Source organism: Xiphias gladius, chromosome 14, assembly GCF_016859285.1.
Source record: "Xiphias gladius isolate SHS-SW01 ecotype Sanya breed wild chromosome 14, ASM1685928v1, whole genome shotgun sequence".
NCBI lineage: Eukaryota > Metazoa > Chordata > Actinopteri > Istiophoriformes > Xiphiidae > Xiphias > Xiphias gladius.
The window spans coordinates 23,849,244-23,872,766 of NC_053413.1; the positions used below are offsets into that span (position 1 = coordinate 23,849,244).

General features: G+C 41.4%; 1 protein-coding gene across 1 annotated transcript in view; it reads right to left on the reverse strand.

The window, feature by feature from the left end:
• Positions 1 to 526: 526 nt before the first annotated feature.
• LOC120798995 (contactin-associated protein-like 4) overlaps positions 527 to 23,523 on the reverse strand; it is a gene marked incomplete at its 5' end in the record, with an annotated part of 78,482 nt that continues 55,485 nt past the window's right edge. Inside the window, 7 exon segments of the mRNA XM_040143794.1 lie at positions 527 to 723; positions 1,635 to 1,706; positions 3,566 to 3,784; positions 8,316 to 8,403; positions 13,175 to 13,308; positions 15,577 to 15,801; positions 18,704 to 18,943. Of these exon segments, the coding sequence (XP_039999728.1) occupies positions 527 to 723; positions 1,635 to 1,706; positions 3,566 to 3,784; positions 8,316 to 8,403; positions 13,175 to 13,308; positions 15,577 to 15,801; positions 18,704 to 18,943 (1,175 nt within the window).

A 23,523-nucleotide genomic window follows, 5' to 3' on the forward strand; every position in this document is an offset into this window, starting at 1 on the left:
CGTGTAAAAGGTGGGCAAAACCTTTCAGGGGGAAATAAAGCAACAACCTGCCGATTTGGAGTTTGCCTCTGTCCCGACATACCGTAAACCCATCTCTCTCCAGGACAAACCCAACCACAAGACGCCGTAGTTTCACCCCCCACCATAAAAACACTGATATCTCCTTATTTTCAGCATTTCAATATGACAAAGTGACGTTAGCCAGAGACTGCTACAAAGACATGAATTCAACATTTACATTTTTGAATATTTACAGCTGAAACAAAGGATATCAACACCTCAAAGTCCAACGCTGTCTGTGGCCTGTTTGTATCAGTATTCAACATCTGTACAGAAAAGCAGCCAAAAGACAACACTGTGTGAATTGTTCTTTTTTGCCTCCACATCCTGTGGAGCCACTTCTGTAAGTGAAGCGTCTGAGTGGCTCTGAGTGCAGTGTAAAGTCCTGAGGCGTGGCAGGACAACCCCCCCGTCTGCACCCTCAGCCCCAGAAACCACCAGTTCAACAGGTCATCAGGGCCTCCAGTTAAATAAAGTACTCCTTCTGGTTTTCACAGGAGACGTTCTGGGAGTCAGTCTGGTTGCTGAAAGGAAAATCTGGGCTCTCCTCCTGCTTGACTCCCTTCACATCCTGATTCCGATACGTCTCCTTTCTCCGGTAGAGGAATCTGGCCGTTATCGCCAGGCCAGCCACAATCACAAAGATCACCACCGCTATCACACCTGCAAGGTAGAAGAATTTCAGGATGTGAAAGGCTGAGGTATCAGATAATTGTCTTTTCGAATTTCAATATGGATGAATGCTTCAAAGCCTTAAAGAAACTACTTCTATATCAGAAAAAAAAAAGGAATTTTTTCCCCCTGTTGTAGAGTCATTTTCTTTCTTAATGTTTTAATTATCTTGCTACTCTAACTAATCTAAGTACAATAAACATCATTTTAAATCTTTTAAATCAATTGGGCTCCTCTGCTCTGTTTAGCACATTTGGGAATATAATAGCATGTTTCATTTAATTGGACTTCCAAAATACAACTGAAATCAATTTAATGCCACATTACATTTAAAAAGAGCATGCTTTTTTTTTGGATAACAGCAAGAAAGCTTTCCCATCAGCAGGTCTTTCCTGCACAGGTTTAATTAGGTGAGCTGCCCTTTGTGCACTGAGACAGAGTCAGGCCAGTTTAATGGACAGTTTTAAATGACTTTTCTCTGGGTCTCATCTTTTTCTATCTATGCAATTATAGATTGAACCTTTTCAGTCCTCACTTTGAATCAATCTGTGCCGGCAGGGCAACAAAGTCTTAAATTAGTTTTAAACGGACTCTTGTTCAGCACATCGCTTTACTACTTCTTACAGCTCAACATCTGTCCACAACTTTGTTCACCTGAGTAAAAGCTGAACAAAAACTTTGAAGCAGTTTGTCACTTTGGGAAAAATGCATCAAACAAAAATAGTAATAAATGTTAGGTAATAGACGATCATTGCTACAAGATTAAATACCAGTATGGTTGACTTTGCAATAACTTAATGAGAGTCGACCAAAAACCAAAGCTTCAGGTGTTTTATACCAGTGAGACAAGGTGAAATGGGCCCTGTTTGAGTAGAGTGAAAGATGTTGAAACAGTTCGGTACCTCCAATCAGAGCCGAGTCAGTCCTGATGGCATTGACTAAAGGTTGACCCGAACCCACAGAACCAGACTGGTCTACAGCAGAGAGAGAAAAGAGGGGTGGAAGAAAGGAGGAAGATGTACGGGCAAAAAAGAATAATGGAAAACGGAAGGCCCCCAAGAAATGTAAGACATGATATTGAGGAAGATGTACGGACAAAATGTACGAAAAGCAAAATTGATGTAAACGAAATATGGGAAGTAGGGAAACCAAAACATGGAATAATAGAAAATAGAAGGGAAAATGAATTGGGGGGGGGGCAAAAATAAAGAGATCCGATCAGAAAAAGAGAGGGGAAAAAAATCAGAGAATATAAGAACATAATCATTCAGAGCAAAGGGGGAATAACTAAAGCACCTCTCCAACTGACTCCAATAAAGCAAAAGTAAAGGAAACTCCCTCTTTGTGGTCCAAATTAATTAAATCATTGATCACACTGTCATTAGCGTCCCCAAAACAGGAGGCATACTGAATGCGATTAATGAGCCCCTTTATGAGCACGAAAAGCAGCTTTCATGGAGTTTACACACACAGAAATTGAAAGGCAACAGGAGGTGCGTGCTAGTCTACTCACAGGTTAAACCCCAAGGAAGACAGACGGAAACAGAGTTGAAATAAGAGTTGTCCCCATCTAAACTAACTCCCAATCAGTGCTAGTTAAGCAATAGAATCAAAAATGTCCTCGATTTTAGAGCAAAGCGGTTCATCGGGTGCCGTTAACTTTGTGCCGTTACTGTAGCTGTTGAACAAAGTGTTAGCAGAAGCAAAGGAAAAAAAAACCACGTCAAGTGTGAGTGGGTTGAGCAGTACACAGCTTGTCATAATACGTAAGAGCTTCAGTCTTGACAAGTTAAACCGAGGATATTTTAACGACTCCCAAACTGCCACTCAACACTCCGCCGTTGTTGTCCCTGTCGGACTAAAGCTGACGATATTCGATGTTTTCTTGTTGTTGTCAAGACCAAAACCAACAGAGCAATGGTCGGTCTCACAGTACTTTTTGACTCCGGGACCCTGTCTGTCACACTCGGCGCCAAGCCCACTGGTTGCTACTGACGACGCACGGCTTTAAGAATGGGTCGCAAAGGCTCAGTCATTTCTTAAAACAACTGGGCACAAAACAAACAAACTAAAAAAAAAAAAAGTTGGTTTGTTGGAATATTTTCAGTGACGGATTATTAAACATTTTTGCTCTTGTGATATTTCAGACAGCGGGCTGGTGTATTTGGAAGTGACTAAAAATAAACTCCGGTCTCTTTGTGTGTGTGTGTGTGTGTGTGTGTGTGTGTGTGTGTGTGTGTGTGTGTGTGTGTGTGTGTGTGTGTCTGTTTCATGGTAATAAAGGAATATGTTACCCGCCGCAACAGTGTGATTTATTATAATTTTTAGACAACAGTTCAGCTCGGTGGCACAGAGGAATAAGCTATATCAGGCTTTAGCTCCATCGGGAACACTTGTTCGAGAGATCAGTTCACTGTTGGTTTTTGGGTCTTGTAATGGAATTTGTGACAATAAGAAAAAAACACAGAATATCACCATATCCGCTACGTTTTACACAACCTGTCATCCAGTTCTGATCTTCTACATACACTACAATCTTGTATCTGACTTTTTTAAGGGGCTTAACATGATTTTGCCTTCATTACTGTCATTTACCTTGGTTTGTAACTTCAAGAATTGATTGAATGTGCGGGATCAGAGCTAATACAAGTCCTTAAGATACAAATAAACAGTCAAAACACATAACGGACCTGACTTTTGACACATCATGTAACATTTATTCTTTGTTCTTGTCTGACAAAACTCTCAACCTCACCCTCGTGTGTGAAAACACGTTACATTATAAGTTTGATCTTGATATCCTGAGTCCTAGCCAACTCCTTCACCTTCTTACCTGACAGGTGGTGTGTGTTCTCTGCTGCGTGGGGATTGGCTGAAGCCGAGGAGCCACAGTTGGACTGGACTAAAGGTCCGGTGATGACGACGGGGCTGGTGTCCGGGTGGAGCAGAGCAGCTTTCAGAGGCCTGATGGCGTTGAAGCGGACCACCGACAGACAGCCGGTAAAACCCAGAGACGCCAGCCTGGCCAGGTCTGGATCCAACTCATCAGAATCTGAGGGAAGAGATCTGAATATGTATCATTGTTGAAACACATTGACAGTATTACATTTTATATTTGAAAGTTCAAAATACATTAAAAGCTCATTTTAAAATACTACCCTGAACCTTTTTTCTCCTCTAGTTTCATCACAGGATGCTACAAACTAGAAGTAAAGGTATTAAATCACCAACTGGTTCCAATTTAAAACTTTTCATTCCTTCTGGACATGACAGCAACTTTATGTAATTAAGTGTCAGTTTCCTGTAACAGCTCTGTGCTTTGATTTCTCCCATTTCGAATGAGACACATTTTACTGCATTTCCAGGGTGAATGTAACTAACGTACAGTACCGACGTGCTTTGGAAGTACAGCGTCTTTTCCATTCAAACCGATAAAGAGTAAATTGACCTGAACTGTAATGAGAGACTACCTGAGATGAAAGAGCCAGAGCTACATCATTTTTGTCAGCTAGGAGATAAATATTTATGGGCCAATAGTGGTGGTTTTTAGAATAAAGCATATCCTTTCCAGGATAGGGAGTTTTGATTTCTTCCTAGTAGACGACAGTGTCTTGTCAGATCAGCAGAGGAGAATCTCGGTGAATATAATATTGCAATATCCCTGAATATCAGTCTCGTTATTCCATCAGACTTGAGAAACGGATTTATGAAACGAAAGGCTGAGGACTAATAGACCAGTGCCATGCAAGTGGCTCTGTGAGGATATAGTTAGGCTCAGCAGTGCTTTGAGCTAAATCCAAAGTCGTCATGCTAACACGCCTACAATGACAATACTAACACACTGATGTAACGTGGGTGTGTTCACCATCTTAGTTTAATGTGTTAGCATGCCGATATCTATTAATTACAGTTGCAAGAGTAGAGCTGCTGACGGGAACGTCATCCGTTTTGCAGGTATTTGTTCATAAAATTTTGGACCTAAAAAGTTGTTAAAAAAATAAAAAAGTGAGGGGCTTGCCAAAGATATTACACTTCATCCTGAGGCGGACGTGAATGTGTGCACCGAATGTACTGGCAATCCATAGTAGTAGTCCAGACGTTTCGCTCAAAACTGTAAATGGCAAGTTGATGTTGGCACTAGAGGAAAAATCAGAAAAGTCTTTCGGACTCATCACTTTGCTCCGGACCGAAGCGGTGGACTGACCGACTGACTGCCATCCCTAAAACCGCACCGCTAGCACGGCTGAAAATAAAAAAACAGGCTGTTTTTACAGTCCCTGTGGCAGGTGGGGACACACGTTTTAGGCAGTTGAAACTGTTTTGATGGCAACACCAACCCCCTTTCTGCCTCACCTTATCTCCCATACATGCCTACAACATACACTGACAGATCCACCGACTCAGCTGCAGATCCCCGTTATCCCTCGTTGCGGGACATGAGTGGCAGAATGCCGACTCGACCTGATTCAAGCACCTGTAAACATGTCCTTCACTCATTATGCTGAGTACAATACTTTTTACCTGTTGTGCGTTTGAATGTTCACTCTTATTTGTGCAGCAGAGGTACACAAACTGACATCAAGTTGGGGTCAATCATGTTCATCCCCCATCAATCCAAAAAAAGGCCAGACGTACAGTCACACACTCCCTCATTACTGTAGACAGACTGGCAGTGATTCAGCCTCCAGTCCCCATCTATGACTGCACAAGACCGATGCGTTCTCTCGCCCTCAATCTGTTCATTTGATTGACTTAAATCCCTTCATCATTCACCTCCACTCCTTCACAGCAGTGTAAACAGCAGCTGTGAAAGCCAACATTACCGCTGTAACCAGCTGCATCGGTGTCTGTTCAGACGACTGTGGCTTTACCGGGACACATCTGCACGTTGAGGAGAGCAGCGGGAAACATTACTGCAGCCTGTAGGCTCCTCTCAGCTGATACGCTCCCCACTCCATCACCTCTCTCCCCCTCCCTGTCTCTCTGTATTCCTTCCTGGTTCATTAGTTAGGCTGATGGATGATAGGGTTGGCAGGGAACGACAGAAAATCCACTTTCCTGCTGCTTTTCGGACCCTGATCCGACTCTCTGCCCCTTCTGGTTTGACAGAAGGGAGGACCGGTCGCATGCTGACGTGACGGGGTTAAAACACACTGTGCGACACTAAGTTACTCACTGGGGATTTACATCCAAAATAACAAAAGATCTTGGACAATTTATATCAGTTACTCCATAGGATGTGTGATGTTCGTGCCTGACATAAAATGTAGATTTATTTGGTTTTATTAGTATGTAAAATTTATTTTTGACAGCTATGGATATTTGAAGGCGAAAAAACCAAAAACTGATAACAACTTTGGATTCAACATTTTTTAATATTGATCAATTTTGTGCCTAAAAATGTGAGTAATTAAAATTTTTGAGCAGTGGTAGAATAGAAAAGCCTCTGAAACATCAATAGCCTGAGTGAGTCTAAGTCACTATTGATTTTAATCAAAAGAAAAAGATGAAAAATAATAACACATTTTCATGATTTCAGGAGGCAACCACTGGAATGCTGAAAACTCACACAAGAAAATAAACAAACCGCATCATATCAATGAAAACGTTAAATATTTACTTTGTTTTTAAAAGTTTGAACTCAATACTGACAAATTGCTGGAATGTGTGTATCTGAAAATACATTTATTTGCGGTACCATGTAACAACAGCACATTGCTGCCTATTATCTTGCACAACACTGTTACACGATTATAATAAAGGGCCACAAAACAACTTTGACAGGAAATACCTGTAGAAAATGAGTCATTACCTGGTATAAATTAATAGCACAGACGCTAAAATAAAGAGCTGACTCGAGTTTTACTGTTGAAAGCCAGTGTGTTTCCTTCTTAATCGAGAGCGTGTTGCTGTGACTCTGTCTACCACAGAGCTGTGACAAAAGCCTGCGGCCTCTCGGCTCCTCATGTTATTAACAGCTTATATCCCAGTCCTACTCTGATGGAGCCGCTCAGAGAGAGAACATGAATAAGTCATGACAGAGCAAATTACTGTCTCACCCCGACTGTTACAAGTCCCTGTCGAGGACTACACAGCTAAATGGATAAATCATGGCACTAACACACCCGGGGTTGGTGAAACTTTGCAATAAAATGTCCATTAAATGGGCTACCTTCTGTTCACTTCAGTAAAAGTGTCTGGGAAGAGAAAGTATGTGATGGCAGTTGGAGTTTTACAAAGGAAAGGCAGGAGTAATCTGCGCACTGAATATTGCAGGCTGCCAAAATTGCAAAGGCGCAACATTTTGACCTTCAAGTTCTTCATCTGGCACCTAGAGTTTGGACAAAGTCTGAGTTCTTCAACTAGGGTTGGACCTTTTAAAACCAAAATTATCTAATAACATGATGGATCCTTCAGGGCTAAAAATTGACCTATTTTGTATATTTCAATAAAATTTCCAAATCCCATATAATTAAACTGAGAATACCCACAACAACTAATGATGTCTATCCAGCAGTTTAATCCAACAATCAGCTCACTGTATAGAGTCCAGAATCTTTAACTTTCAAAGTCAAACACACACACACACACACACACACAGAATAATATTACTCTTTGTCTTGCTTCAATTTGGAGGATAATCATCGTCAAAGTTTTGGAACTAGGCTTCCCACAGTGTTTTGGGGACATGTAAATACGACAAATTTGCCGAACGGTAGCTTGTTTCCAATGTGTGCCCATGGATGTACAGACAGCTATCACTGCCTAAAGTACCTCAATTGCCTTCCACCCGATGTAGTATCTTTGCTTCATGTGACTCCACCACCTGTCACCGCATTTATCATTGTCAAGGTGAAGGTGCCAATTTTTCGTAATATAGATCAAATCAGATTCATCCAGCCCTATGCTGGATAACTAACATTTGTAAAGTATGTACCCGTTGCTGCACATGTTTTTCCATAGTTTTAAACTTTTGCAGGTTTACAGCAAATTTGACTCCTTTCTTCTTTTCAGTCTCTTCTCATTACCATTAGAAAGTGGAATGTTGCCAAGGCTATTAGGGGCGTCTGAAGTTATCTCCTTCTCAAAGTCAGTCAGAAAAGAGAACAACTGGATTATTTAAGTGCGAAGTAAAAGGGACTCTATTGTATTTCATTTAATAATTGGGGAAACGGGGTGATCCGGATGCTAGAGAGAACATAAAAGGTCCAAAATATGGTTTCCGCACATGTCTGACAACATTAGCATCAACTCCACACCTACTCACAACATGTTGTTGTGGATGCTAGGCCTCGGTTTGAAGTGTAACGCAAGAGCTTCTAAAGTATGTGGCTGTCTCCAGTTTCACCATCTGCTAGTTTTATGTCCATCTCAACTCAGCCCTACTTAGCACATGATAAAGTGATTTAATTTTCATCTTGGTACCAACAGCTTTGGCTGCATTTATTTCTGTAGATTTTCATAAGAAAGCACAAGCTGAGTGTCAGATGAGGCCGAGAGTTCTTAGAGCTGCTATTCGAATGAGTGTGAGTGCTCCCTAAGTAAAAAGGCCTTGTGTTTGCTTTTACTGCCTCCTCACTTACCGTGCACTCTGCCCAACACCAGAGACTTGATGGCGTTGAATTCTCCATCAGATGTCAGGTTGAAGTCTTCCCTGGCATTTTGGTTGATCTGAAACAACCGACACATTTCTCTTGTGAATTGTGGGGGAAAACATTGTCGGTGCCTCACTATGCTAGCTACATAAAACAGCCACTTTACAATGCCTCAGTAAGTTCACTCAGTGTAGCATTCTAAAACTTTGGATATCTGAATTTGGAACTGAATTTTTAGAACAGCGTTCAGCTTTCCCCTATTTCACCTCGCCAGCTCAGTGGGTGAAATGAGCCGGTCCATACTTTCAGCGGAAAACATTCAGTCATCGGGGGTGAAATTCTCCCCTGGAGACTATTTTAATGAGGGCTGCTCTACAGAGAGTCTCACCATGTGGCTGTGGAGAGAGAAGCTAATCAGAGCCAAAACGGAGGTTCCGCACTCACTTCAGCATTTAGAGGACATTTAACACCAAAGCTTGACTGTGCCATGGTCTATTATTTTACTTCTAACCCTATTTGAATCTGTGAGTACAAGTTTTAAAAGCTGATCACTTTAATGAGGTAATTTTTTGGGATGAACCTCCGGGCTAAAATAAGATCCTATAGGTATTAACTACTTAGAAGTTGTGAAACACATCTGCGTCTGGAATGTCCCAAACTTGAGTTCTTTGTCCATTTCAAATAAAAACAGTGAGGTGGGTTAAAACACCTGCTGAACTAAACTGTGTGAGATACTGTACAGAGAGGAGTATTTCATTGTTATTTTATATTATGCAAAGCTGTATTAGTTCTATGCGTCTCTGGGCTGCATTCAGACAAGTATGCACGTGTGTTTTTATTTATACTCGTATGGATTTGGGGTATAACGTATAATGTGTCCACTATGAAGCAGCGTCACATTTAGCAAACCGCAATATAAATTAAAAGGAGAAGAAATATGGAAACTAAAACCAATTTCACCCCAGTGACAGTGCAAACAAATTACTACATTCGTGAAACACATGGGAAAGAATCTTTTTTTAGCATTTATCAATTTATCAATGTAAATGAATCGGACAATGACATGATATTAGTTTCCTGTGCTCCGCAATAAGATCCCTTGTGGCAGTACTATGCTAAAATTTCTGCCCAAACTCCGAGTGAAACAAATAGAGAAAACGTCCAGACAAGGTGTTAGATAATCCAATCGAACAGTTTAATGTTCATATGCACGTTAAGAATAAACTAAGTGGTGCAACTGTACTCGAGTAAACGCGAGTTATCTTTTAAGGTGGTGCCGGCTGTGGCACTCATATGTCTGTGCAATCTTCACTTAATCTCTTTTTCACTCCAGTTGAAACACTTGCACTGAATCTGAACCTATGACTCCTCTTCATGAGCAGGCATTTTACACAGTGAACAGTAGAGGGGGTGGAATATAATAGAAGTCACACACACAAAGACGCACGGGTACAAGCCGGTTCATGTTGCTAGGTAGCTACAGCTTATGACCATACACGTAGATGCATTGGATGTTTGTGCTGTGTACAGTATACAGCAGACCCTTTTTTATCCGAAGCGACTCACAAGTGAAGGGCAACACTAAAGCTTCAGTAAACGCAATGCATCCACATCATAATATGCATGATGGCTTCCCCATCTTCCCAGACACCAGTACCCCTGCGCTGGAATGGCCCCAAGGTTTCTGTGTGTCGGCTAGTTGAATTCATAAAACGCAACATTATGTAGGAATATGTGCAATGTGAACACAATATAAACTATGATAATGAAGGTCTTAAAAATGGATTTTGACTCAGGGCTCCTTTTATACAATATAATGAAGGACCCCCCTCAGTTGATATTGTTCTTCATTTGTGCAAATTCGCTAACAAATCTGTTTATTAATCAAATTACCAAAGGCCACTGACATGCAGAGAATCTGCGACTACTGGGGGCCCCTGGGGATTTGGGACCCCGATTCCCTTGTCCACTTTTGCAAGTTGGTGATCCAGCCTGAGGTGCTGGGTGTGGCTGGATGAAAGTTTGAACCAGAGAGGGCCATGAAACACTGCTTTTCAGCCTGGTATAAATGAACTGTTTAAGGATGGGGTTGGTTGAATGTGCATTCTTTACATAGATACTTTACCCATGCAAATACTTTCCTTTTTTTTCAAAAGTGATCTGTACTGACTAATCGACCTTTTATATGGTTGCAAGTAAAACTTATGAGAAATTGTATATGTTGCAGATAGATGGTATTAGCTTTGTGCTAATAAGTAAAGTTTGGAAAGTGGTTACAAGCCTGTTCTGCTAATATCAAACAATAAGCTCCAGGTGGAGTTTTCTTTGCCCTAATTACGATATGATTTATTTTACAGTCGGTTTCTGGATATTATAACCAGGAGTATTTCTCCTCTGATGTATGAACAGAGTGTACTAATTGGAGCATGCTGTGAGATGAACAGGAAACCCCTCAGAGGAACACACTGGACTCTGGCCTCTCTGATAACAGAGCAGGAACAGAGGAAGCGGCGCACTGGTAGCCCAGAGTGAGTCATTTTTCACCGGGACACCTGCTCAAGGGACAGGATATGACACTGTCCACTTGGGAGACTGGGTGCCGCCGGCCATCGGGAAACGGCTTCGGCGGAGCTCTTGTCGCCGTTCACCTGATGTTCCCCGGAGTACGCGGCTAACGATATTATGATTCGAGGTGACGGAAACAGGCGGGATGAGATGCACCTCATATTTCACCGGAGCTTCACAACACTGCGACTCGGGGAGCTGCGCCCATGCAGGATGAGGTCACCTTGTATTTCATCTCGCCGCGCTGATAATTAAACAGGCGCTCAGGCCGCTGGCTCATGGTTAGATGAAGTTAACCTCATATATCATCTGAGGCTGTTGTTAACAAGATGATAAGGGCTTCAGTAGATCCAGATATGATTTTAAGATGCTTCATATTTCATCTAGAGCTGTTTTAATGTGTAGTGTGTCCATGCTGCCCTGTCGTAGCTCTGCTATCATCTTATTTATAGCCGAGAGGAATGACAAAGTACTGCAGAGAAGGGACTCTGTTTGTTCCTGCCTCTTTGCTGATTAAAATTATACACAAACGCACGTTATCTACCATGTGTTTCTGGTAGATCATTAGTCGCAGTATTCTGACATTTCAGTGCACACTACCTTGAGTGACAGCAGGCAAGTCATTATCTCAAAACTGGGAGAACAAATCATTTTTAAATGCCATGTCCCCAAAACTGTCACTTTTTTTGGGTAAATGTATTAAAAGTATGACAAACATGTTTTCATCTATTAAGAACTACTTACCCTGTTTGTTTGTCTTTTGTGCTCACTCAAAAAAAAAAATAAAAAAATAAAAATCAAGCTCTCTTCACTCTGCAAGTCAACATCTGAGAGCATGAAGACACAGATTCGTAAGAGTGGAATTAGATTTGAGCAAGAGGGCGCCTGCGAACCATATTCAACTAGCCGGGTGCGACAGGATGTACCCACATGTGGACATTGGGGTCATGCCATTTTCAAAGTTTTTCAAATGGTGAGATGTTGGAAACCCTGCAAATACCAGAACACATTTTTATTTTTAAAACGATCCAAACCACATCGCTGTTCCAGCTTTTATTTTGAAAGCAGGAGGAGGAGTCTAACAAGATGACCCTTTTTAAATTGAACAGATTATGGTCTGCTCTCTGTTTCAGGCTGCCGAAACTGAGAGTGAGCAGCTTTGATAATATAAGCCTCATTGATCAATAAAAGGTAATGACACAATTCTTTTTGCAGCCTCAAATCATATGCTATGCTCACAATTTTGTCCACACACACACACACACACACACACACACACACACACACACACACACACACACACACAAATCTGATCCTGCACTTACAAATCTTTGCCTGCACACACTCAAATGAATAGCGCTCAGAATAAGCTTTGTCCTCTCTCAAATCTTATATATAAATATATATAGTCATATATATACTTCCATACTTCCATATACTTCAGGTCAATCCATAAAAATATAATTTTGTGTATTCTTTCAACTCTCTGTAGCAGTAAGTACAGGGTGTAAATGATACCGTACAACTATAGTGTGGGTGAGTGAGTGAATAGGGGGTTAAATGGGTCATGGAGGATAAGATGCGTGTAATACGCTCGTGTGATTATTTACTAAAAGTCTCACGTGTGTATGTTATCTGTATCTGTGTGCAATTTAGTACAACTCAGCAATTCAGACGCACGTGCTTGAGCATAGGTGACTCCAAACACATAGGCGTCTTTGTGTGCGTCCTGCGACGCTGTTGCGTAACATTAATTACTAAATGTGACTATGTGACCATGTACGAGGTGAGATACTCTAGAATTACTGCTAAAATGGCTTTGGTCTGATATAGTCATGTAAACGTTTAACCAAATCACCATTATAGCAACTACCAGACGGAAAATCATACATACATACATACATACATACATAAAAATTAAAATAAAGCTACATAAATGATGAAAACAGATAAAACAACAATAATGATTCATACTGGCCTGTTAATGTGTCAACATTTAGATGAACTGCTAGTTTTTTTTTGGTTCTTTTTGGTTGAAGAGTTTGGATGAAGCCAGGCTCCATTAAGACTCACACGTGCAGTCGCAGGATGCGCACGCGACATACTTACACACGCACATGGGACTTTTAGTATATAATCACAAAAGGGTATGTACGTGAGTCTCGTCGTCTGTGACCCCTTTTCACCCACCGTAGTGTGTGCGCATGTGTGTGTGTGTGTGTGTGTGTGTGTGTGTGTGTGTGTGTGTGTGTGTGTGTGTGTGTGTGTGTGTGTTTTACTACCTGCACAGACACAGAGTCTGTCAGTCTCCTGACGGTAACAGTGTGTAGTTGTCCGTTGGCCAGGCTCCTCACTCTGCTCCTCAACACTTCAGCTTCTCTGCTGCTGTCCAGCTTGTACCGCACCTCCAGCTTATCTTCACACACACAGAGACATAAACAACACAGGTTTTTTTTTCTTCAATTTAAACTTTTTCCCTTGATGAAAACATCCAGGTCTTCTTCTCCAATCTTTACTTAGGTTTTTTTTAATGATGTATTCTTTGGCTCAGTAATGAATCTGAATGACTGACTAGTGCCTGACGTAATAAAGCTTTTCATATCAAGAGGATTAGGATTTAATTCCCTATCAATAACAAAACTCCAAATCTAATTAAATGTCCTAATATTCAGAGCATTAAGAGCAGATTTAATGAAATCCCTGTGATGTCTGTGGGCTTTTAAAAATAAAACACAGGATAAGACATTACACATCATCCTTCAGGTGCATACATAATAACATTCATCAGAATTTTCAAGTATAGTAATTAATACCATAAAGAACATTTCATTAACACAATTCATTATGTTCTTTCAATTAGAAACATGTATTTACCAAGAAGGATTAATTATTTGGTGTAAGAGCTCATCGAGTTAGCCGTTGGTCTTGATAATAAATGCATGTATTCTTGAAAACAGTCAGTGATTGGCAAAGAATTTCTGTGTTTGAGCTGAGAGGGTTTAACTGCAGAGGTTACAGGAAATAAATGACCCAAACAAGAGAAAGCTCTCAGGGATTTAATTGGACGCTTGAGTTTAAAGGTGCTATATTTCCGTTTTCTCTGCCGCTGAAGGTGGTTTCTTGCCGCGAAGGGAGGGTTGCGGTCGCTTGCCAAGAGCTTCAGCCATTGTTTACAATACAAGAGGCCCTCTGAGCGGCGCTACTTCCTCAGGCCAACCGGGACGCTACAGGGACTCGCTATTGTGACGAGACGGAGCAGCCGGGCTGGGGCTAGCTAGTTAGCATGCTCACCAGTAGACGAAAAGAAGTGACAGAAATAGAGGCTAAACAAGAGTTAACGTTGGTGTTGCTTTCTACTGCTGGAGACAGCTCTTGGCGAGTATAGGAATTAAGTTTGATGCTGAACTCGCAACGTTTCTTCAAGACTGGTAAGTTAACAGCTGTTAAGGCTAACGTTGGCTATGTAGCGACAACAAAACTCACATATAGCAACTTTATCAACATTTACCTGACAACTGCACAGTCAGCACGAAACCTTAATGCTCTGCTGTCCATCAGTTTTGATCATTAACACCAGAAAAAATCCATTCACAGCTAATCTAGCACCAAAGTGCCAGGTTTATTAGACTCCTGAATGCTAATAAAGTACTTTTAAATTTAAAGTGCCTCCTTCTACTCTTAAAAGCCAAACTCACAACATACTCATTTGACTCAAAAGTTTATAAAACAAAGTGAGTTTACTGCTGCTTTATTCAGCAGCACGCTGACCTGCCACCCACTAACAGCCCACCAGACACTTCTATTCCCGCAGCATCACTCATCAGGGCGCGCTGGTAAAACCAGTGAACGCTTTTTTAAAAATTTTTTCAGCCAGAGACAAAACATAATAGTTGGCCCAGCTGGACAGATTAAAAGGCAGCCGAGGCTGACGGGGTGAAGCCAGAGAGAGGAAGGATCTGACAGATCCTGATAGATCTGCTAAAGCTGCAGAGCAAAGGACGAGCAGGAAGGAGAGCGGGAGGGCAAAGGAGAGGTCGATAACACGAGAAGATGACAGGGACGGGAGAGAGGATGAGATGAAGAGGGGAGGAGAGGTACGATGAGAGGCTGGGCGGAGACGTGGGGAGAGGAAAGCAACTGGAAAACGTCGAGGAAAAAAAAGAGGAAAAGTCTTGACAGAATTTTTGATTTTGGGTTTGAAAATGTGCACAAAAATAACAAAAGAAGAGAGAGCAACAAACAATAAGAAAAAGAGAGAGAAGATAAGAGGTATAATTTACTGGAAAGGGAGGGATGAGGGGATTGGGAATTGGAAAAACATGTTCAGAGGGTGAAAGAAGAATCGAAGGGAGAAGGAGGCAAACTGTAAGAGAGGATTTTAAGCTTTTCATAAATAATAGAGGACATTCAATCTCAATTCTGATTGACCTGGAGGAGAGAAGACAAGAAAAGGCGTGAAAAAGGCACGAGACAGGGAGGTAAATAGGAGGAGAGGTGTTTAAGTGTATAACTTTTGTAAAAATCCTCTTAAGCTTGTTAAAAAAAATTTTAATAAATAAAAGCTACAGGAAAAAAAAGTCAGGGTGAATAAAAAGATTTAAAGGAAAAAGACACTCCAACTCAAGCTTGGACACCTACCACACAAACAAACTCCTTCAAAATAAAAGCCTAGTGTCCTCCTCACCGTGCTTGTTGATGAGCAGGGCCAGGTACTCTCTGTAGTAGGAGCTGACGTAGAGCAGCAGAGCCGGACTCTGGTTCGTCCTGAAGCTCAGGGAGACGTTCTCTCCTCTTAGCGTCATGTCAGAATAGATGGAGGACGGCAGGGCGCTGCTGTTCCTGATTAACTCGTACGGTTCCTTGAAAATGTAGCTGACGGACGTCCCTGACTTAAAGATGGCCGACACCTCTGGAGGAGGAGAGACAGCCACAGAGAGGCTCATTACAAAGGTTTTTTTTTGTTTTTAGCAAAATCTGAAATGGAAAAGAAAAATGATAGCAGATTTTGCAAGATACAGTACGTAAACTGAAGATGGAAACAATGGCCGGCACTGATCTCCAAGGCAACTCTTCCTACCAAATAATACCACATTTAAAGAACCTTCTTGACTTGGGCAAATGTATTTAAACCTCCTTTTTCTTGTTTTCAGTAGAAGAGTATTGCCCATGATTTTTCGTCAAGGAGGTAGACTCAAGTACTTTTTCATTCTTGTTTCTGTATATTTACATTTTAGGAATTTCACTATTCACAAAGATTTAGAGTGACCAGATGTTGCCCAGGGTAACTACACAGGTTGCTTTGCTGATGATACAACACCACAATACTTGTGAGCATCTGGTTAATGCGTGTAATTGCCAGAGGGGATCGTGGAGCTGGTCATCACCTGTCTGTGTTGACACTGGGGTTTCCAGCTACGAGGCGGGTTGGTAACCGCTACGTTACAAGCCACATAATCAGAAACATGCATGAGGTATTGAGGTGAGATAAAATGGTATTCAGTAAACGTAAAAATCTGATATGAAGTTGCTGATATGTTTCCAATTATTATGGTATTGATTGGCATCCATACACAGCTGGATACATTATCCTCCCCACCAGCCCTACACACACACACACACACACACACATTCAGAGGAAATTACATTGACTTACATTAATTTCCTGGAGACTTACTCTAACATTAACCATGACCATTACTTGCCTAACCCTAACCTTAAAACAGTCTTCACCTTAAAATTCAATGATTTACATTATGGGGGGTTGCTTTTTGTCTCCATTAGGAAGACAACTCCCCATAACCTCACACTCTGGCTCTCTCTCTCGCTCTCGCTCTCGCTCTCTCGCTCCCATCTGAAGCCAGAGAAAAGAAATGTTGTCTTGGCAAAAACCTCGATAATTAGGTCCGCTAGAGCTATATTTGCTAAACCAAAGGATCATTTATTACTTTTAAGCTTCTTTATAATTGTAGGTTAAGGATTTAATTATGCTATATAAAGTATAAGTATAAAAATAAATATAAGACTATATATAATTTTAGAAAATAGTTTTGAGTAAGTGGGGGTCATTTAGACAGTTAGTATTGATATCATCAGATGTTTTCTTTGAATGGAGCGAGTGCCAGTGTAACACGGTCTTCTACATAGTTGCAAGATGGTTTTTTTTTTTTTTTGAAGCCTTAATGTTGCTAGGCTAGGTGTTTTTAAGTCCATTTATAGTGAGTCTTTTCGAGTTAGTCAGCCCTGAAAGTGTTTCTTTGGCAACTTTCTCTTGCAGTAAATAAGGCACCGTCTTTTGACCACAGCATCCGATTTCCCCAGCGGTTGAGCCTGATCCTTTAAAACATTAGACTCTCCCTTGCTCCACCTACCCATCTCTCATGGATTGGAGAGATTTTATATCTCATCAAGCGGGTAAAAAAAGAAAAGTTGTTAGTTGCTTCCCTCTCAGTGACTTTCCACTTTGTTTCAATGGTGTATTAATTGCTCAGGGTTATTTTAGCTCAATCGGATGTTTAAAGCATATAAACAACTCTACGTGGCCTAATTAGGTTACAGGAGAACACGAGGCTTTTCTCAAAATACCAGCAAAAAGCGAGACGAAAACCCCTTTGTACTAATTACAGAAAACAGTGTTTAACAAGTTTCCCGACAACTTTAAACACAGCTACAGCACATCCATACAGGGTTTCACAAACGCATGGAAGCAACTAAAATTCACTTTCTATGCCTCACCCCGCTGACATAGACGCAGATAAGTACAGTAGATGGAGCAGCAGGATAGTGTGTGGGAAGAGGGCGTAGAGCGTCCTCTTAAAACTGCTGAACTCACTTAAGTTGTTGAACCCAGATACAGTATAAAGTTCGACGTGGTGATGCATTGTTAATGCAACGAGTTTAACATCAAACAAATGACTTAAATAGACTCCAACACATCAAACAAACACTATTTGCATGAAACCTTTGATCTCACACGGTAGCTAAGTACTTCTTGATGAGTGCTAGGCGCAGTAAGAGGTTCACGGGAATGATGCACTGTAGATTCTCAACCTTTTAAACAGGCAGCAGATAAACACCTACACATGAATGTTCTGAATCACAGTCTCTGTCTCTTCTTCCTATCTGGTCTTTATTTGTGTTCTTCCATCCTTTTGAGTTTTGTTGCTTACGTTCTCATTGTGTGTCCTATTAGAATGCTGTAGAAATGACTGCCCACGTTGCACATATGCAGATGCAGATGGTTCGGGGGTCGACCTGCGGATTAACCCTGTCTGTCTCTGCTCAGACAATCACCTGCCTCGACTCTTTCAGCCTCCTCCCGAAGGACCCGCGAGCTTACACGAAGCAGCCGGGGCTGCCCCAACCCCGTCTGCGCGAGATGTGAGCTAACTACGGCAAATGTAAGGCGGAGGGGAGGGGGACGCATGTGGCGCGCCGCAACGTGTTGTGCAGTGGTTACACCGGCCTCCTGGAGAGAGGTCAACTCTGTCTGAGCTAAAGAGAAAATTTATGATAGAATAAATGGCTTTAGCTTGATAAATGACTGTGACAACCTTGCTTTTGTCTGAAAAGTCAATTTTTTAAAACCAAAACTTGTCAATTTTTACCTTCCAAACAGATTTTTTCTCTATGCAAATTAACCTCTAAAATAACTGCCAAAGCGAGTACATTCTCCAGCCAAAGAAAACCTTTACAACATGAAAACAACCCATATTTATCTAGTGCTTTTATCCAAAGTGCTTTACAAATTTGCATCTAATTCACCCTTTCACGGGTTCAGTGTCTTGCTCAAGGACATTAGACGTGGACAGTACCTGTACGGCAGAAGACTCCGGTGTAGGCTGACAGGCCACAGTCACAGTGGAAGCCGTTGACTCTCTCCACACAGCGACCCTGGTTGTGGCAGAGCGAGCCGTAGCTGCTACAGTGACCCGGGCAGCCGGGTCGAACCCCGGGCGTGATCTTCGCCCTCTCCTCCAGGTCCAGGGTGACGCCGTTCAGCTGCAGAGAGCGAATACAGCCCCGAAAGCCCTTCTGCCTGGACGCTGTGCCCCCTGGCAACATAAAAAAACAGAGAATGATATTTATTGCTTTTATATTTCATGTTTTTTTAATATTTCAAAATGGCAAACTTAACATTTCCTCTGTAGCTGAAACTGCTATATTGTAAACATCACAAAAAAGCAGCATCAAAGCATGTAGCAATCAAAGCTAGTTCTCTGAGAACAAACAAAGAACTAATATGCCTGTCTGTCTTCTTTTTCCCCAGCCTTTCTTTTATTTCTTTGTGTGTTGACACGTCTGTATGTTTTCTTTCTCTCTACCTTTTTTCTTTTCTCCTCCTCCTGTCATCTACAGCAGATCAACACATCGCCTCTGCTCCCCCAGAAGCTCCAAACTGTCAGCACTCTTCTTATGAAATGACACGATGATGAAACCGCAATGAGGCAACAACCTGTACGTGGAAAATGGATTCGGGGACATAACTTTCATCAGCCGTCTTTTAGTTCTGTCTGTAAAGCATCATTCTAGCTGTGACGGGCTAACTAGGTGGCAGGCTGCCTTGCTGAATTACCGTCTGGCTGTGTGTCTGGTCTCTGTGGAGCAGAGAGGCAGATTTTTCTTCCCTTTCCATCACTTTTCCTTGCATCATTCCCCAGCACCTCAGTTGCAATTTTTTTTTTTTAAAATCATGGCTACAAACCCGAGGACGGGTGAAACAATATCAAAAATACGTGTAACACACATACTGTCCTCTCAGATGTGATGGCAGAGCAAGAGTTCAAACCTGACAACCTGTCATTTCTACAAAGATCACGGGTTGAAATTGTTTTTTGTCCTTGGAGTTCATGCCAGCACTTTGCTCTCAGCACTCAAAGCTGACAACTTCCTACTGCTGGGCAGCAGCAGCTTTTCACACCAATAAATCTCTGAGATCTGTGAGACTCCCCTCTGCTCTAATACAAGTCACAAACTGTAAATCATTAAAATGGGTATGGAGCACAAAAGGAGCAATAACACAGAGGTGAAAACAACCATTAACTTTTATTTTTTTAATGAAACAGGGAAGCTAAATTTAAGTTGACAAAAATACAGACTCAAAAAATGAATATTTTCCATATATAAAAATGAATCTTTTGATGAATATTTTTTTTAATTAAGCTGTGTGCTAATATTGAAGGAAAACGTACAAAGTTTGTGACTAAGTAAAAGATGAAAAACTACCCTACTGGGGACTAGTAATTAGAAATGTGAGGGGTCATACTCAAAAAAAAAACAACAAAAAAAACGTTCGATCTTGAGACAGTGGCACGTGGTGACATTTACAGATAGGCATGCAGACTACTGAAAAATGTCAGCTTCAAGAACTACAAAATGTATTTTAGGGTGCTAGATTTTCCTCCTGGTCAGCCAACATAAAGGATACATTCATTTCTATCATAATGGCCAATTAACTCCATTTTAAGAGTATTTTATAGGGCACGGTATCTCATGTTCTGCACTGGAAGGGAATTTAACAATGCTTTTCTCCCATGCAGTTGACATTTTAGGGCACTTCACCATGTTATTAGTAATTGAAAGGGCACTCATCATGGCATCATGTTTTTCTCACACACATGCTTGATGGCACTTTCTCTCTTTTTTTTTTTTCCATTACAGAACTTCCAGCTCACCCCATTACAACAGCAGCTCACAGGCAACTACATCTTCGTCATCTAAAGGGCACTTTATTGCGTTTTTCTCGCTTGTGAGGGCACTTTATAGGGCACTACCTCATTTTCTTCCAGTGAAAGGGCACCCATGAGGAACTTCATTCCATATTGTCACATATAGAGGCCCTTTATAGGGGACTTCATCCCCTCTACCGTGGGAGCACCTCAGAGGGCACCTCTGCGTTACTTTTTTTGTCCTCAAGTCAGCGGGTGGGGTGGGGCGGGGTCAGCGGATGCCCCAGTGCTTACGGGAATCACGTCCAGGATGGTGAGGTCATTCATAAAAGCATAATGAGGAATTTGTGGAGCCATGATCAAAGCACAGATCAAAGAATCCAAATGAAGACCTTCAAGATCAGTGAGACTTTCATCCTCACATACAACCTCAGCTCTAACAAGACGATTTACAGTCTCTCTGCGCGAGAGCGCACTCGGTACTGGAGTATACAGTATGTCAGCCACAGGAGAGTGAATGGAAAAACAATTAGTGAAGTGGAGAGCAAAGCAATCATCAAAGGCAATGTACGTGGCTCAAAATACAAAGAAACTCGACCTGCGGGTTCAGAAAGCAAAGTGTAGATAGAGAGAATGAGCCTAGAACTGGGGAGTTGGCAGAAAAAAACTCTGCGGCAAAGAGAGCTTCAACCACGTATGCGACGGCACAGCTTCTGTAACTTGAAACACAAAAGTACAATATCATGCAATAAAACACACACACAGGATGGGCCCCTCTGCCACATATTTGTGGGGTAGAGATCAAGTTAAGGAACAAAGAGTACAGAAGGGCAGCAACAAATGATCATCTTTTATCATTTAAGTGGTCGTTTTTAGCCACATACTAGCTGCAGGGCTCTGGGATTGGAAATGTCAGTCCGTCTGGTCTGTTCAAAACCTTGATCCAGACTGAAATATCTCAACAACTACTAGATGAACGATGAAATGATGAAATCTTCATACAGATATTCATGGCCCCCAGAAGATGAATCCTTATTACTTTGGTGATCTGACTTTTCTTCTATCACCATGAGGTGAATCTCAGTAAAATTTTTGTACATACATTCATGTCCCCCCCTCAGGATGGATTCCTCTGACTTCAATCATCAAACATCATCATCAGGTCAACTTTTGATTTGTCCAAAACTTTGCGTTATGACTACTTACCTGCTAAATTAAAGACATTCTCATCAACTTAAGCTGTACTTTGTGTTTAGGGCCAATTAGCAAATGTTAGCATGCAAACATGCCAGACTAAGACACACGGTAAACACCCAGTAAACATCATACCTGCTAAACATCGGCATGTTAGCGTTGCAATGGTGAGCATGTTAGCATGCTGGTGTTAGCATTCAGCTCAAAGCGCTGCTGTGTCTAAATAATGCCTCGCACAGCCAATAGTGGGGCTTCAGACTCTTGGTCTTGTATCACTTATGAAAAAGGGAAAAGTCAATCCTTAGTCCGAAACGGTGTACTCAGTTAACGGTTATTCATAACAGGGAAAAGCAGCAAATCCTCGTTCGTACCGAAAACTCGTTTCAGTACTAATTTGAAATGCAGTGTTTGCTACAAAAAAAAAAGGCAAGAATAAAATATCTGTGCATCATCAAGTATGAACAGATTAACAGATAGAAAGATAATTTGCCTCTGGGATAACATTGAAGATCTGTTGAAATCAAACAATACCTCAAAAGCAAGATGATTACACCAGGTTTTCTTCTAAACTACGTGGGAATACTGTGCTTACGCAGCCACTCACAGGATGCAAGAAACGGACATCTGAACTCGCCAGCCAACACTGATGCTAATGCAGCACCAATAAACTATAGCTTATCCATCCAAACCAGGCAATACAACAAATAATGTGAAATGCTGCTTGCAATGAATGCCAAAATCTTTCACTTGAATCTGCTGCGTGTGGATATCTTACATCTACAAATATTAGCCAATAAAGAAACTGGAAAAGCAACCCTCGGGCTTATAAGTGCATGCAAGGCAATAACACGGGTTATTAATTGAGACAATGTAACTCACTGCCTTATAAATCTGTACAAGGAATAATTAAGGCTCATAAATGCACTGTTTGTAGAATTATGTCTTATGAATTCATACAAGACAACACTGCGCTTTGTAATTAATACAAATAAGTCGACTGAAATAAAAATCTGTCTCATAAATGCACTGCACATGACAATATAGCTTAGTCATTCAAAATGCATGCAGAGACTGGAAATCCAAACAAAAGTAAACAGTTTTCCTTATGAATTTGTCGAAGGCCGGATTACAACTCATACATAAGCTATGCATAATAATAAAGCTTGTACAGCTTACGATTGCAGAAAAGCTGAGCTTTTCACTCTAAATAGCTTTTTCAAGTAGAGTTTAACAGAAAATACATTATACTTGTTACTGTTCTTAGACTAAACAGGGAGGGTGGAAACTCTGCACATCAATTTATGACCATCAAGCCAAATATTCAGCACATTTCTATGAAGCTGTCACCACTCAATTGTACTCTACAACTCAGAGGCAAACACACATGGGTTTAGGCTGACGGTGGTGACCTGCTGGCTATTCAAAGCGGCTTATCGGCTAAACACATGGAGCGAATCAATATCTAGCTTGATTCCTCTGCTGCCGCCGCCGCCGCCGCCTTTGTCCAATCTCATCACTGTTTGTTGGTTTGTTTGTTTTGGTTTGTGTGTTTTCTGATGTGAAGTGACATACATAATATTTACAGAATGATAAATCCTGATAATAAGTGATGGGTTTTCATTATACCCCCCCCGCAGTTCTACACAGAGACTCAGAGGTTTAGTAGAGAATGAGACTTGTAGAACTGAACCGATGAAGCTGAGATAAACGGAGGTGCAGTATTGATGAAGCTGGTAGTTAGGTACTCTCAGTGTGCAGTGTGTTGATCACAT